The 17,154-nt window shown below is 46.5% G+C and overlaps 2 protein-coding genes across 7 annotated transcripts in view; one reads left to right on the forward strand and one right to left on the reverse strand.

The window, feature by feature from the left end:
- Ars2 (arsenic resistance protein 2) overlaps nucleotides 1-17,154 on the forward strand; it is a 116,537-nt gene that overhangs the window by 15,258 nt on the left and 84,125 nt on the right. For 5 of the 6 annotated variants that reach the window (XM_055065900.2, XM_055065901.2, XM_050169962.3 and 2 more), the window contains exon 2: nucleotides 13,481-13,605. In XM_055065900.2, the coding sequence (XP_054921875.1) occupies nucleotides 13,481-13,605 (125 nt within the window). Of the gene's footprint in view, nucleotides 1-12,942; nucleotides 13,008-13,480; nucleotides 13,606-17,154 lie in introns of those variants that run through there. The other variant, XM_055065902.2, reaches the window with a different exon arrangement.
- On the reverse strand, nucleotides 7,942-12,472 carry LOC126521311 (phospholipase A and acyltransferase 3-like). The gene is made up of 2 exons (XM_050169976.3): nucleotides 11,768-12,472; nucleotides 7,942-10,876 (listed from the first exon to the last, which is right to left on the reverse strand). Exons 1-2 carry the CDS (start codon nucleotides 12,197-12,199, stop codon nucleotides 10,700-10,702), a joined length of 609 nt encoding a protein of 202 aa, XP_050025933.1. The 5' UTR covers nucleotides 12,200-12,472; the 3' UTR covers nucleotides 7,942-10,699.

The following is a 17,154-nucleotide window of genomic DNA, read 5'->3' on the forward strand; positions in this document are numbered from 1 at the left end:
ACCAGTTTAAGTAAGATAAGTAAAGCCATAACTGAGAAATCGCTATTGCGTGCTCGGATGATGCACACCGTGTTTTAGACAAAGCTTTGGGATGGCGCTACAAAACGCTAAACCAGTTTCTAACGCTCGGCACATTTTGTTTATGAGAGACAATTGTCTAAAACCATAGCTGAAACACTAGCTTTTTGTATCGGATCCTCTTTGCTAATTGACTTGGAAAGGACTTCTCGAAATGGTGCGGGTGAGGTATAGTTTTGATTTGCTGAATGGCATGTCTTGGAGTCATGTGCGGCGCGTATGTCTTGTGCGCCACAGTTCGTGCAGCCCACGAGGCCCACGCATGACACGCCCAACAAACGAACAGGCAGAAGCGCAGACAGAAGGAAAGAAAGGAGGGAGGGAAAATAAACAAAAGAAAGCGGCAAGCGGCATCTACAGAAACGAGCGGTCGGACGCGCTTCTGCGAGGATCGAAAAAACAAACAAAGAGGCAGGCGCAGCGCGGCCAGGGCTACCACGAAAGACGCGCTGTTTGACGGCGGCAGCGTTTTTTTCCAAGGTCAGCGAGCGTCGGGCGGGAGAGAGCCAGCCTGAATTTCCCGCCCGAGCTCGCCGGCTGCTGCGGGATGCGCCTCGCGGCGCGCGCGCGGCAGCAGCTGACGTCGTCCCAGTGACTACCTGTGCCGCCGCCGCCGCCCAGCATAGCTCGGCAACAGCGGCCTTGGTCCGATGCGCTCGGCTTCGAAAGCCGCTACCTACGAGCAGGCGCCTGCTCGGGTGGCACACACTTGGTATTCATAGGAAGCAGGCTCGGTTTTACCTCCGCCGGCCCGTAGTGTGTACGCACACTTCGACTCCTTGGCGGACGTCCTCATTTCGAGACGTGTATACCCGCCTCCCTCACTGCCTTGTGCCTTACACTGGAAGCCGTGCCTACTCGGGAGGTCCATTAACGTATCGTTTGTGTAACCACTGCCTACACGTTCACATCATCCATCTGTCCGTCCATCGCATAGAAGTTCGTTCACCCCAATCAATCAATCAATCAATCAATCAATCAATCAATCAATCAATCAATCAATCAATCAATCAATCAATCAATCAATCAATCAATCAATCAATCAATCAATCAATCCGTAATTGCGCAAGCTCACAAATGAGATGCATACAAAAATATTTGGACCAATTTTTGGTCTGTCCGCCTAGCATCTGGTCCAATAGAAGAAGGTCACTGTAGATCAGGCACAGGCCCATTAAAGATATGCATTTCTAAGAAAGCAATGGATATTAGTTTAACGATAGCCAATACACCAAGATATTGAACAATGATCGCGAAGTTATTTATAACGTTTGGTTATGGAGATGAAAACGTTTACAAGCAAGCTCAAAGTTGGTGGTACATTTAACATTTATTTCAATGGGCACAGATTACAGATTAATGTACGGAAAGACTTTGGCACTCGATCTCCGGGCAGATTATTCCAACTGGGAATATTTGCATTGCCATCAGTTCTTGTCTAGTGTGCAGACGTGGGAATGTAAATATGCCACTAGGAAATGGAAAGTTGGTGTAGAGTATCGTGTGTATTACTCTCTGTACAGGGCTCACTTCCTTCTCACCAACTTTACTAGGAGGCCTTCACTTCTGCAACACGTCGAAGATGGGAAAATGATATAGAACTCAACGCAGTTGCGCACAAGGGCGAGTACAGGGTAGCAGAGAGATAGAGAGAGAAGTGCTTCTTTATGAAGAAGGGAAAGGTTAGCATTGCCTTCTGCAGCCCTTGCGAGAGCGCGGCTCAGCGCCAGCTGCGACGGGGAGAGAGGGGGGAAGTAAGATAGGCTAGGAGAGGAAGAAGAAGGGGTTAGGATGGGAGGTTCTTACGTCGGGAAAGTTTTTACGCTGAAACAATCTGAAACAATCCACAAGAGCAGCCAATCGCGTTAGCGAACATATATTAGCAAATGCGCCCAGCCTATGTCAGACAACACACCTACGCTTTGCTTTATAATAATGTGGCGTTATCTTGGAGTTCAATCTTACGTCAGACGATCGGCAGCGAGAGCACACGTATACGTGTCTGCAGTGCCTATACAGGATATTTAATATACGCACTATCATAGCAGAGTGTAGGTGTAGGCCAGTTGGTGATACATGATTTTGGAAAGTTACCGCAAGCAAAACACGAGAGTTGAAGAAAGGGACAACACGAAGCGGTACTGACAACTGATGAGCTAATGAAACGAACGCCAAGCTTATATAGATCAGACAGACGTGTGCACGCGAAATGCAACGTAAAAACCAATAAAAAACACAGAGCGACCTTAAAAAGATGTGCAGTGCAAATACTAAGATAAACGCTGACAGGCTACTGAGGCAGCGAATACGTGTGTATCACATGGAAAGAAACAAAATTTCTTTCTGAGTCCTGAGAAACTGCAACTCTACAACCTCTACAACTCTACAATCTCTCTTTCCAGCTGCCATTTTTTTCTGCCAATAATCTCAGTCTTTGAAAACAACGCAGATCAGCCCAAGCAACTACGGTGATGAATATCCAAGTTCGACCCTCCAGCAGCCCCCAGGAAACGCTCATGCTCACGCAAGCGAACGTTGATGCACCTACCGGTTTGTCCAATGTAGTATCTGCCGCACTTAAGTGGAATCTTATAGTATATGACACGTGTCGTGCAATGCACATGCGAATCTGTGTGCTTCGTTTCACAGGAGGCAGAGCCTGTGGTTCTCCTTGCCACCATGATGCACAACTTCGAAAGTTTGCAAGGTGCATGGAGGACAACATGCGACAACATGCCATGCGACACTTTAAGGATTGTGATTGCGTTAGCTGGCCGTCAGTTGCGGTCTCTCATAAAGAACTTTTGCTTCTTTCCATGTGACGCACACCTGTTCGGTGCCTCAGTAGTCTGTCAGCGTTTATTTTGGTATTTGTATCGCACCTCTGTTTAAGGCCGCTCTGTGTTTTTTATTGGTTTTTACGTTGCTTTTCGGGTGCACACGTGTGCCACATGTATATAAACTTGGCGTTCGTTTCATTAAATTATCAGTTGTCAGCACCGCTTCGTGTTGTCCCCTTCTTCAAGTCTCGTGTTTTTCTTGCGGTAACTGCTCCCCCAAAATATGCACTACAATGTGTTCTTGCGCTGCGTTCCCGCCGCTTCAGAGTCGTCCGTTAACTGTCGAACGCATCCTCGAACGCCAGGGCATGGCTCGTGGATTCCATGCATTACACAGTGGCATTATTGTGACGCCAAGCAGAGGCGTGAGCGTAAAATTTAACCATTTAATGAGTCATTCATTGAATGAGGGGCTCGTGATTCACATGCAGAAAATGTTGGAATTAACACCTGGTCTCAGCTAGCATTTCGGCAGGTATATCGCACTTTCACTCCACGTAGATCTTCCCGGGCGCACGCTGTGCTCACTCTCTCCCTTCTTTTCTCTTTCTATTCTCCCCTTCCTTGCCCTCAGTGTAGGGTAGAAAACCAGACGCTCATGCAGTGGACCTACCTACCATTGCTCTCCTTGCACTCTCTCACACTCAGCATAGCCGAGCGAAGCCATAAACCAGATGGCAAGTTGACTCGGTGACCTATAGCGACGACAGAGAGACGAAGCCAGAATCTCCAGAAGAGAGCTTCGCGTCAGGTACGAATAGCATAGATGTTTACAGCCACTTGCCAGATAGATCGCAACGTCTGTTCGCAAGTCGGAGGCGGGCATTCGAGTTTCTTAGAAGATATACGCTTGATATTTAAGTGGAGACACTCGCATGCAGAACTATTCCTTCCGAGTCTGTTTACTTTCTTCTCTAAAGTACCCCATCCCCATATCCTCTCGCTCTCTCTCTTTTCGTGTAAACCGAACCTACCGTCTCTAACCAGTAGCCTGGTATTCGTGTTGGCCTAACGTGCGCGTCTGCCTCTGAAGGGCGATTGACTTTTAAGAGTCACCTTTGTTATAATCGGCCTACAGGAAAACAGGCTCGGCTCATAGCGAATATGCCACATTGCTTCCTGCAACCGGCCTGCCTGATGAGCGTCGTACGTGAGAGAGCTCCAGCGCTTCCGTTCCCAGTGGTGGCGACCCTGAACACCGTGGCAAGACTAGCCAGAGGGACCCTATTTAAGGCTGTTGATGTCCACTGTTAAATCTGATACTTTGAATAAACTCTGGAAAGAGACCCCAGAAATAAAATTACAAATATGCTGTAAATGTAGATGTAGATCTTTAGATTTTGTGGCACATACCCACTCTAGGGGATTGGCCAAGACATATATATATATATATATATATATATAGAGAGAGAGAGAGAGAGAGAGAGAAAGAGGGTGGATTGGGGGCAATGTAAGCAAACTAGTGAATTAAAGTGAAAATAACATATTGAAATAATAATCGAAATAAGCATTTAGCGAGGCGCATTTAACTAAGCTTTAGCCTTGAAACAAATAGAAATTGCCTGATCATGAGAGAGAGGAAATTTATTTAACAAACAGCAGAGAGGCAGACCTGAGGTAAATGTCATTTTACCTGGCACTCCGCTGAGAGGAAAGCACATTTAAAAAAAATGCACAACAGAGCAGCATCTTTATACGACAGTGTACAAGAGAGGAGGTTCCCTAAGAAAGAAACTCAGAAATGGAGAAATTTTAGCCACAACTTGAGAAAAACGGGCTTCTAAAATATATTTGTTAAGATGAAATGAGCAATCGTCTCACCACAAAGTGGGAACGGGTGACGAGTGCGCAAGACTTGCTGCGTCACACCTCGGACAAAGAGGCGCTTGTAAATAAAGAGGGTCTCTGTTTCTCCCTTGAAAACAACAGGGCCCGCCATTCACAAAAAAATTTCTTACGCTAGCATAGTTCGTAAGAGAAAATTTCAGCTAATCCTAATGCAGGACATACTATTAGCGAAGGTGGCAACCCACTGACAATGAGCACTTAGGAACGATAATCTTTGTGAATTCGGCCCCAGAGAGTTCTGTGCCAAGGTGTCCATAGTTAGATAACACTTTTTACCACCTTTATTTTCTTGCTTTCTCAGTGTTTCATAATTTGCGCTTCTTGCACAAATGCAGTTCTTCACAACTTGTTGGCGTCACTGTAGCCTTGAAAATTACGGAACGTACTGGTGAGGAGGGTTTGCCAGGTTTGGACGCAAGAACACAAACTGACCACGTAAAAGACTACAGAGTGTTAAAAATAAGGAACTAGTAAAGAGAGGGGGGACACGAAAATGAGGTACGTTGATTGCATAGATTGTAAAAAAAAGTGTAAATAAAGTGCCGAATCTAAACGGAGAAGTTAACTTAAGAATGACGCCGTCAGGCTTTAAGAACATAGTCATAGAAGCAGCGTGACCAAGGGCTCCGTATTGATTTCTTTAGGGTGCACCCAAAGCACGGCACACAAGCGTTTACAAGAGGGAACGAACACTGGCGCTGAGATTGTTCAGCTACCATGAAAATCTTTTCACCCAGCGAGGCCAGCATAGTTAACATCCGCCTCCCAGAGGCGCTGGGATTCAGACCGGTCAAACCGGTCAGCAGTCGATGCAAGCAAGATACGTTTAGAATATTGGTGAGGGCAAAAAAAGTAGGAAAGAGATTCATTGGACAGGGACCGTTACATGCATATGTATCGGCAAAAGGTAGATAGGGAGGTTTGAAGGAAGAGAGAAACGATTAAAGGGGGCAAAATGCTAAACTGATAAGCATGAATATATTACGTGACCGTTCGTCGCCGCCCCGTTTCTAAGGGGATCCCAATAAGTCATCACCTCTTTCTAATTTCCCAGCAATTATACTTTTCCAAACTCATGAAGGCAAAAGGTGTCTGCACACGTGCATAATCATTGAGAATTGTTCCATTTATAACGTTGCTGAAGATGACATTTGAAGTCAAAAGGACGTAGCGTAGGCAAATCCGTGTACTATATCCATCATTTCCCATGCTGTCTGAACCAGTACACTTGAAGCTCCCGTAGACACTACTCCCATGGTTTCCTTTAGTGATTTTTGTAGGAAACTAAATCATTTCTAAAGGTTGCAGCCCCTTCGAGGTGTAAACGTAGTATCTTGTATTCCGCCGCTGACCTATGAGACATAGCGAGTGAGCAATCAAACAGGTGGTTAAACGAAACAAAGTGAACGACAGCCGCAGCTTGTTTGATTTGTGCTTTCTAGAACAGGCACAAGCGGTTGTGTAACGCGTGTTTTTGTATATGAGTGTGCGTGTTTGAAAAAGAAAGTTCGGCAGCATGTTACACTCCTGGAACACGTGAAGGCGAAAGTCTGCTGTACACATAGTAATGCATTAAGTTATACGATTGGAGGGGTCTCGAAAGATACAGCGAGCTGCTGTCTGAAGTAAACGTATGGCGCTGTAAGTCGACCTCCTCAACGACACATGCGAGCACCTAATGAACTACATAAAGGTTATTTCGTTCTCTCTTTCTTTCGTTTTTTCTTTCTCTCGTTTCTTCATTCATATTCAGCCATTGTCTCTTTATTTGCTTACGGGGATATGAGCCATTCCAGATGATGATATTTTTTGCTTCACTGGATTAGACGCCGCTTTTTTTCGGGTATGACCCACTGCAACAAGCCACTCAAGGCTGTCGCTTAAAAAAAAAAAAAACGACATATGTACGGCGTAATAGAAACACATTCACAGCACAATATTGTACTAAACAGAGTTTGTTGGGTTTGTTGGGAGCTAGTGTGTGAGCTGAAGAAGCTCTGACGGGAGAACGAAAAGAAAGATAATCTACATGAAATGTCAGTGGGAAGAAAATCGATTGATTGGCACCAAGACACCGTCTATGACTGAAGTCATCTAAGCTCTCCAGCTAAGATGCGATTGGCGAATTTCAATGAGAGTATAGTACATGGATGAGCTGCTTAACAGATTCTCGCCGAAAAATAGCCAACCTATAGTCAACCTGGTGATGTCCTCGCTATCCTCCTCGGCGTCATGATACCCAATTGGGTATGTGGCCTGTAATACTTCTTAAATGTAACTCGTACGTCATTACCCAAAATATTTATCGCAGATTCAGCATAAAGTATAAATTGGAACTATGTAGTAGATTAAGCACATTACGTATTGCTGCCAACTTTTGTGAAAATTGACACCAATTCGATCTAGCAGACCGTTGCGTCTTCACAGACGAGAAAGGCGCCTTCGGAATGTGTTTCGAATGCCACGAGTTGACATCAAAATCCAGAATGTTGTACCAATATGCCGACCTACTACTGATGCTATCATAACCTTCATCTCTGTGCTTAGTCCCATAAAAGCAGTTTCTATAAAAACGATCATGACGAGACGGTTACTCTTTCGACTCGCAAGGAGATGCTACCTTCAGCATCTAACCAGGGTATTGAAGAAAATCTACATTTGCAATATACGAGTCGGTAATAAAAACCTACTAGAACCGCAGTTACGCCTCTCAGGTGCCTTCTGGTACGAGGAGGTTGTAGACAACGCGTATAGTGCATAATATATATGCAAGACTTAAAACTTCCACTGCGAGACATAGCTGCCGACGGACTCACCGGTTCGGGCAAAACTGCGATACGCTGACCAAAGGCCGCGGGGCAAAAGTCACATGAATCACACATTGTCTCTTGTGTGTGCCTCGAAAAAGAGCCGCGGTTATAAACCTCGAGACATTCCTACAGGCACTCGTCTCGATTAAATAAAAAAGCAACGAAAAATACAAGAAAAAGATAAACAAAGCACACTTCGAAGGCGCATTTCTGAACTTTCGAGGGGTCAATCCAGAAGAAAGGGAACATGCGCCTTCGGCACGCCCAATTCGGGTCAAAGGACTCTCCCCGCGCTGCTGCTGCAGCTGCTCCGCCGAGAGGCGCAGTCTCTGCGCGCAGAATCGCGCACAAGAACGACTAATACGTTTCTGGTAACGCCCATTTATTGTTTCTTTCGTTCGCGTTTTCTTTTCCCGCCGAAACAACATGATAACTCAAAGCTCACGCGTTATGTACAAAACACAGGGGTGAAGCGGTGGTGCGTGGAACATTATGACGATGATGATGATCACATTGCGCGCAGTGAATATGTACAACCGAAATAATGGACAGGTTGTTCTCGCAGCCCGTGCTGTGTCCCGGATGAGAGCACAGGAACAAAACAGAAAAACTGTATTCGTTTCAGTGAAATTGCCGAAGCCTTGTCTCCTATAGTTTTGCATCTCGCCATGACAGCAGGCACGCGAGCTGCGACACAGTTGTTATCGGGCAGAAAACGTGGTCCTCAGAAAGCAAAGCTCCTAATAGCTGTACCAGTTGCTAAACCTGCCACAGATCCCGTGATTAAAAAAAAGAAACTTCCATAAGCCAATTAGTCTGCCAAAATTTGAAAACGTTGCTGTAGCGTCACTTATAGGACAGATAAATCCAAGCTGGAATGCTAAGTCGTTAAGGCTGGATTAACATCAAATACTGGCATATTTTCTTGATTACTGAGCATAGGGCTGCTATAGCTTCATAAAAGCAGTCACAATATGAGGTTTTATTCCGAGGCGCTGTTTGGCAACTGGTATGACATAAAAACAAGCTCTGCTCAGGAAGAGCATCACAAGACACGCGTGTTGAACACGCGTTTGAAAACAGCTACGCGCCCCCTGGTCGAGTTTTCCCTCTTTATAACATATGTATCATAACAAACAGCTGCGCGGCACATAAAAAAAACAAAACAACAATCACAACAATCGCACTTATCCCGCGCACCTCGCACACGCAACATGTGCATAAAATTTCTTTTTATCACTCGACACCACAGGGTTTTTTCAAAAGCCCACTTCGTGGCAAATTTCGACGTATTCCATAGGGCGCTGAATCTGCTCGACGCTGGCCGAGCAAACGCGCGCTGCCTCAGCCTCTTATAGACCTCCTCCTCCTCTCAAGAAAGGATCACGCGCGAGCAAATTACGATAACCGGTAGGGGGAAGAAAATAAATAAAACAATCACAGGTGGCTGGACCACAGCTGTCGGAAGGTCTCGAAAAATATTGCTATCCTTTCCTCTGCACACTTTTCACTTTGAACTATCTCGCTTACTTCGCTTTCGGAGATCGCGTGGCACATTGGCACAAAAATATGGGAGCGAAGTTGTGTTCTGGCAGCACAAAATATCATCGCGCTCTTCTTTAAATGCTGGCTCTTCCGTGGAAGCAAGAGCAAAACGACGGCGATTTCTCTCTTCAAGAGTTTCTCTCGCGGCGCCTTCGTATGCAAAGCGACGTAGTAGGCAGTGGCCGCCTGATATGGCATATACGAGCTCACTCATTAAATGTGCGCATTACATTTGTTTACTGGATAAGCCTTCTCTGCTTTCACGATTCGTAAAGCCTAAGATTGCAGCTGATCCTCCTAAAGAAACAAAACAGACATGCACCGAGCAAGAATATATAAGCTCCGCGTGCTCATTTAAATCTTTAAGTTAGCTTTGAGTTAAGAGGCTAATGTGACAAGGCCACCTGTACGAACTACTTACAAACATTGCGAGAAACAGTACGTGATTGTGACACTATTTACAAGCACTAACAGGCATGATATATTTACAGTGATAGAACGGCGTCACGAATGCCGCCGAATGAAGCACATGAATATGAGAAATGGAAATGCCTATGGCAGAAACTAAATCAAGGCAGTTGGCAACAATGCACTTTCTTCCTTGAGCAAGAGCACTCACGGAGTCGAATTCTTTTTTGCCGGTTTTCTATCCGTGCTCAACACATATTGAGACGGACATACAGGTATATAATAATTGTGTAAGAAAAAAAATTCCGAGCATTAAAAGAAAGACAAAGAAATTGTCACCGTCTTGTAAAACAACGTACGGTAACCATGTGTTTTGGTACCGTAAAAGGGTGGGAACTTCATGCTTTGCACAAAGGAAGTAATGACTAGGAAGACAACAACTCTCTTCAAGTCTTTCTTGGTCTCGTCCTAACCTCGCGCATCTAGTTTCTGCCTCTGGCAGTGTCAAGCGGTATAACTTACGAGCGGAATTGAAACAGCTGCCGAAACTTCTTAAAGCCTATGTATATGAAACTTTGTGCAAAGTCTGAAGGTCCGGACTACACTTCAAGCGAGAACGCCAGCGTAACTTGGCCGAGGCAGTAAACGTAACCTACAAAAAAAAGTACAAAGCTTACTTTTCCAAAAAGGAACGGTAGAAAAAATATTGTAAAAAAACAAAAGGCCTGTATAAGCAAAAGAAAAAAAAAAGAAGTCACGCTTGTTCGTTCAACTTCGCGTACCCTGAATCACAAATCTGACTGCCAACAACCGTCGCCAACAGGGCAACACATACAAGAAAGGTGGTCGTTTGCCATTCTCGACAATACATACACATTCCTTGCTTATGCCTTCAGGGGAAGGCATCCGCGTCCACAGACCATCGGTGGCGGAAACAAACACCCCGCTGAGATCGGACCGGGACGCGGCATCTCTCTCTGCGCGAATACCCCTCGTCCAACAACGGTTATTCGAGGTATACTAACAACCCGGCTTGACTTTGTACACACAGTCTCTACGCGTCGTTCACACCGCGCAGGCGAGAAATGACCGTCCGTACGCGGCGCGCAGTTTGAAGAGGAAGCGAAGCAGCCAAGTCCTCGCGTACGCTGCTTCGATGTCACAGCCAGCTTAGGCGACGCTCGTCGGGGCGTTCTTCTGTGGCGTCCTCGGCGAGCTTGGCGCTATCCTGGCAATGGCCGCCGTGGTCGGCGTTCCGAAGACGGCCTGCAGTCCCGCCAGGAAGGTCGTGTGCCCCACTTGGAGGTTCTTCGCCAAAGGCTTCATCACGCTCAGCGTCACGGTGGCCTGCGCGTCAGGGAGGAGGAGAAGAGGGCGGCGAGGTTAGCGAACGGTCTCTCCTCGCGGCCTTATTCAGCCGAGGGGCTTCAAAGGTAGAGGACTGCGCTGCACACACGCGGGGAAATATTCCTCACTCATTCGTTCCTGCCCTGCTGTGACCTAAATGTCGCCACAACGGCGGGGTTTACGTGACCATTCTGTAATTACGGCAAGCTTTCGGTTGCTTGCTCCGTATTATTTTGCAATGGGCTTGCTTTGCACGGCACACATGTGAACGAAATGCTACAGCCTCACTTCAAATGCTGCAGAGTTTTTGATCATTTGGTTGGCCATGTCCAAAATGCGGTCATTACAGTATCTCTTCCATCCAGTGCAGTATCATAACAAGCCAACAAACAGAGACACCACGGAGTCTTTGGTGTCTTGATGTCCTTGATGTCTTTGTTTGTTGGCTTCTTATGATATGATTAATAAAAATCGGGCCCCTCGGCTAATTCCCTTTTTTCTCGTTCATCCAGTACAGTAGGCACTCCTTAGCAGATGCGCTCTGACCAAAAGCTAGCTTTACAGGAGTTTTGCCAATCAGCGCACGGTCGCACTGCAGCACAGTCCGGGCCAACACTTCACTTGTACGGAATCGTTCGTTGAAAGTGGCAGGCAATGCGCTCTAGCATGCACGCGCGCGTCAGTTATTAGAGGTCCGCGTAGATTTTGCATACGGCCTCGCCAAAGCTAGCAGTGTCGAAATCGCTTTGCCGCAGCGGCGGGGCCGTTGCGGAGAAGCAAAACGAGTTTAGCCCGGTGACCGAGGGGACGCAGGAAGCGGGACGGCGGAGGGCGAAAACGCGGTCAGCCTCGACGACGACGCGCGCACGGCAACAGCAGAGGTGGCCTCACCTGGTCGCTCCATCCGATGCCGAACTTCCACTGCGTTGCGTAGTACTCCCCGTTCCGGGTGAGGAAGTTGAACTCCACTTCCCGGTCGAGCATGGCGTAGGCCCGCTCCACCGTTTCGGCCGCCGACGAAGGCACCAAGCAGCGCTCCTTGGCGCGCACTTCCTTGTTGTTGACGCGCACCCCGCTATAGCCGGCGACATCGGTCAGCTTGCTCAGGTGCACGTACGCAAAGTCCGTGGGGATGTCCTCTTCGTTGCGGCCCACCACGTGCACGACGTCACCGTTGCCGACGTAGAGCGCCCAGTGAGCGTACAGCGTACGGTCGATCTCGATCAGATCGCCCGGTGCGGGGCGCAGGTCGCTAGCGGGCACGAACGAGCCCAATCCGTACCGCACCACCACCTCTGGGCTGTGCTGCTGTTGCTGGGGCATGTCGACTCGTCGCGAGGATGCTGTAGCACGCTGCTGATTACTAGTATCCAGTGCACTGCTGTGTCAGGCGATGCGCCTCTCAGCGATCGCGTCGTGTTGTCCTTTGGCTTGTTATGGAAACACAGCTGACTGAGGAAGCTTATATTGTCTGCACTCAGGGTTAGCGTTTTCCAGAGTGCGGGGGAAGCCCTACAAAATAAGGACGCGCTCTCTCGATGCTGATCCTCCAACGGTTCACTCGCAGCTGCCGAGCGCCAGGCAGGAGCGCAACTCTTTATCGAGGTGTGGGGAGAGAGATGCAGCGACAGAGGGAAGAGGTTGCGGGAGTGAGCGCGCGCTGCAAGCCGTAAGCGCAGAGAGGTGATTGCATTTGCAGCGGTGTTGGTGGTGAACTGCTGATATTTTGCTTTTTTAGCAGCGCTCCTGACACGCAGGCGTGGCGATGCTAGCGCCGCTTTGCGAGTGCGCTACAAACCTCTCAACTTCTACGTCAGCGTACGTCATTTTAGCCTCCGTGATTGTAACTGCAGCGTAAACAGCAATCTTGAAGGCTTTGGCATCATGAACGTCAATAAATGTTGCTAGTAATGCACAAAAATCAACGTGCTTGCAGTTTGACTTCAAAATTGAACTGGCAGATTCTTTTTGTAAAGTATTGTTTGTTAGTTGATAAATATTATAATCGTATTTTTTTTCTTTTAATGGACAGGCTGGCTGCGCTTGGCTACGTCTACATCGTCATTAAGCCCTTCCAGTAGCCATTTGAAAACTCTTGTTGCGTGCCTCCTCGCCGGGTATTTGTGGTGAAGTTGGTGCCTTATTTTATGTTTTACTTCTAAGTAGGGCCGCGTATGCGTTGCTTTAGTATTCAGAAAGTACTGGAAATATGTCTCTAACCTGCAATGCATAAATGAGGTCGTCACTTAGCGGCCCATGTGCTATGCCTGCGCGGCACATTGTGTCCTCGACAAGTGAGAACGAAAAGAAAATGGCTCCGGCAAAAGACTTCCGGACGAGTCAGCAATGAACACCGCTCCATTTCTTACGATTCTGGTTACACAATAACGTACATATTAAATTAAGGTATTGCATTTGCAAAGTGGAGCTTGCCTTCTGCTCTTTCGTTTTAAATTCAAGAGACGTTAACTTATAGGCGCAGTAGATGTGTGTTTTTTCGAACGGGCTACTAGGTACAGGCTCCTAGTTCCATGTTGCGATGCCAGCCTCGCCTCGAGGCAGCTGTGTCAGAATGGCAGCATAACTTTTCATCTCCTATCCCAGAGCATGGGAGACAGCGACGACGAGTACGACAGGCGGCGTGGGAGGGACAAGTTCCGAAGGGAACGGAGCGACTACCAGGAACGACGGGATGATCGCAGCCGTGGACGGGACGATTGGCCAGAACGGTAAGCTCAGGCGTTGTCTCCTGCGTTTTTCAGTATTTTTAAACGCGTTTATGAAATTTATGCGTGGCATTCAAAAAATCTCGAGGCTTGTGCACCGCACCGGCGATTTTCAACTCGGCTGTACACCCCTACGCAAGGCGCGCGGAATGAACTGAAGTAGCCCATCGAGCCTATGTAAATCCTAATTGCTACTGGGGAAAAAAAGACAAAAGGGGCCAACATGAATAGCGCTGTCAAAGATGCAGAACTGTCCAATGTTATTTCCCTTTGTTGGAACGTTCTATAAAAGAAAATTCCGCGCCAGCCTAGACGCCCCTCTTTGTTGTCATAAGCAAGTTAGTCTATCCACTCCTGTCAGTTACGAACGGTTGCTATATTTCTCCAATGCTTTCGATAGCCACGCCTCTGCCGTAATTGATTGGAGGATTAGCTTTAAATGGTATTCATCTTGTAATACGCCGAATGAAACTGAATACGGCTAACACTGAAGGAGAAACTACACATAATGAGGTCTGGTGTGTCCTTCGTTGTTAGTAGCCGTACTCAGTTTCACACAGCGCATTACAAGATGAATGAACACAAGATGTTTTAGTGGCTAAATACCAGCAAGCCAAGTTTCCCACTTTAGTCGACTCTTGTTTGTCCACATGCACAGTGTCCATTTAGAGAAATGAAAATAGCAGCTAATGGAAATACTTTTGTTATATTAGCTGCCTGGCTGTTATGTGGTGCCAATCTACATGCATCTACCTCTCCCAGCAGTCAATAAATGTTTACAGTGAAATTTTTTTTATCTGCAAGACTGTCTTGCTTCATAAAACTTCCTTTCCCTTAACTAAGCAATTATTGTTCCTACATATGAAGTCAAAATTTTTGTATAGTGCGATATCATTGTGGGACAGCTACTGATTGGGCAAGCACATATTCCTGCACTAATGGTTTCTGATGATACAATTTGCTGCATTTTTACAAAAGGTGCTGTTTACAAGTGCCACATTGTGGGTGAGCACTGGATTCTATCCTGGAAGCTGCTGGTTTGGGACTGCATTGGTGTGCACACAGCAAACTTGTTATAACAGAGTTGTTGGGTCAGAAAATGATCTTTATTATGAGTAGTATTCCATTAAGTGCAGAAAGGCCCTAAAGCAGCTACAGTGATGTAGAAAGCACACTCCAGTAGTGCTGGTCTTATAAAATGCACATTGAAACAAAACTTTGCACAGTGGTGACAAGAGGACTGCATATTATTGCACACCGATGAGAGGCACCTTTTCTTCGAGTTGCCTGCAGTCTGTATTCTATAATTTATGCATCCCACGAGGCTCTACATGTGGATTTCTATCTTTGCATTTTGTAATAAAGTGGAGTACAGCAATAACCTGGGATGGAATAATTGTAATAATTTGTGGAGCTTCAAGTGCGCTAACGAACAAAAGGTGCAGTACACAGTTGTGCAAGCACAAAAAGGCATTTATTGCTCCTTTTTGTATGAGAACGCCAGCAAGCTGAAATACATGAAGGAATAGAACACACTGAGGAATCGATTATGTTCAACTCACCATACAAGGATATCATGCGAAAAATGCTCACCCACTGTGGACACTGTCACTTATGTCATTTGCTGGTGCAGTCCCGCAAATGTAAGCTCATCCGAGCTATTGTATTCGCCAATGCTGATGCCGTGCTTTGAAGCTGCACTGGAAGCCTGTTGTGGGTTAATCCCACAAAGAGCACCGACAAACACTTGCCCAATCCACATGCACCGATTTTCCGTAGCCATAAAGTAGGACCCGCAGTGGTTGCTTAGCAGCTTTGGCGTCGTGCTGCTAAGCAGAAGGTCACGGGATCAAATCCTAGCTGCTACGGCTGCATTTTGATAAGGGCGGAATGCAATAACGCCAGTGTATTGGAGGCACATGAACGCCAGGGGTTCGAAATTAATTCGGAGCCCCCACTACGGAATGCCTCATAATCAGATCGTGGTTTTGGCATGTAAAACTGCAGAAATTATTTTTTTTTTAAGAAGGAAGAAGCAAGTTCCTTTCACACCTGAGTTATCCTCGTGGTCAGGTAGCACTCGCATAGAATACTCACGGCACCTCCCTTTATAGCTGGAAACTAGGACCCATACTCCACACCATCATGTATGTCATGTAGGGAAGTCAAGCGTCAGCGAGATTCAAGAGTCAAGTGGGGAAGACAAACATTAAGGAATGCGAGAGTTGAGCTTTCACACAAATTCCACCCCAATTCTTTTCCTTTTCCCGTTTTGTCAGTAGTCTGGGCAGGACTTTGCCTACATTGTCATTGGCACTGGCTGGTTCTTAGTGAATGATAACATAAATGCGATTGAATGGAAACGATCTAATACCCCTGATACACGGGCACTCTAAAGTCCTTTAGGTAAGGGGACATCTACCGGAAAGGTGTTGAAGTGCGGTGACACACGACAAAGGAGTATCTCCCTCCCGGTGGAGTTCCTTTGAGATCGCGCACCTACTTTTCGAGTGGAAAAGGCGTTACTCTCGCACACAGCGTGCACAACTCGTCAATAGAAGGAAACCTGCAACATAACTACGGTGTCCCATAAGTATTTTTTTTACCTCGCGAAAATGTTTTAATTTCTTGTGGTAATGCGATTTGTCGAACAGTGAAGATTTACTCTAGCTATACTCTCAAACGCTCGCATCACGTCGCTAGTGCCGCCATGTTGAATTCTGGCAATGTCATTTGCTGCGTCGTCTTTGACATGTTAGCATCGTGAAACCATCATTCGTTGCGCACGTAGGCCCACCTTCTGCGGTTGGTGGCTCGAAGGGACACTGCTGAAGCAGTCAGCATGAAGCATGCTCATGATGAGTGGACATTTGATGTTTTCCACTTTCGCCTTGGCTGCGTTTATCTCACCTTCAAGAGGTCCAAGAGCGACAAGCGTCAGAGCGACCTCAACCCTTGGCTTCATCGCTAGCGTTTCGCTGAACCATGATGTAAATGTGCAATTCTGTCACGCGATCACAATTGTGCGAATAACAGATTCAATAAAATTCGTTATACCTGCACGCACGAAGAAGGGGACAAGAAGACGTGAAAAAGGATAACAGAAACGTGGCCAGCACCAGAATAAATACAGCATGTACAGCTATTCTAGTACACTGTAGCATAGCAAAACACCGACTGTACATAGTTGCTAGACCAATTTAAATTGCTGCTAAGAGCGCAAAAACGCGAATAGAATACACTAGTATGCGCATTATAAGCCATCAACAACGAAAAAAACAAAAGTGTTTTTGGGTTCTACAGTAGCTAAATGTAATCTAAATATGCAGCTTTTTAAGAATGTTTTCTCTCTTGCTGCTTTAACAACCAGCACTTTCTTGCAGCGTTCATCTGAGGAACCACCTAAGGGAGTTAGTGCGGTGCCGTATGTCATCGGCTAAACTCCTTTCTGGAAAGGCTCCTTCAGAGTAACAAAAGGGGTTTACTGCAAAGGACTTCAGTTTTGCCCATGTGTCAGGGGTATTAAAAGGCTTGCACTTCAGTCAGCACCTT

The sequence above is a fragment of the Dermacentor andersoni genome, chromosome 6, assembly GCF_023375885.2.
Source record: "Dermacentor andersoni chromosome 6, qqDerAnde1_hic_scaffold, whole genome shotgun sequence".
Classification (NCBI taxonomy): domain Eukaryota; kingdom Metazoa; phylum Arthropoda; class Arachnida; order Ixodida; family Ixodidae; genus Dermacentor; species Dermacentor andersoni.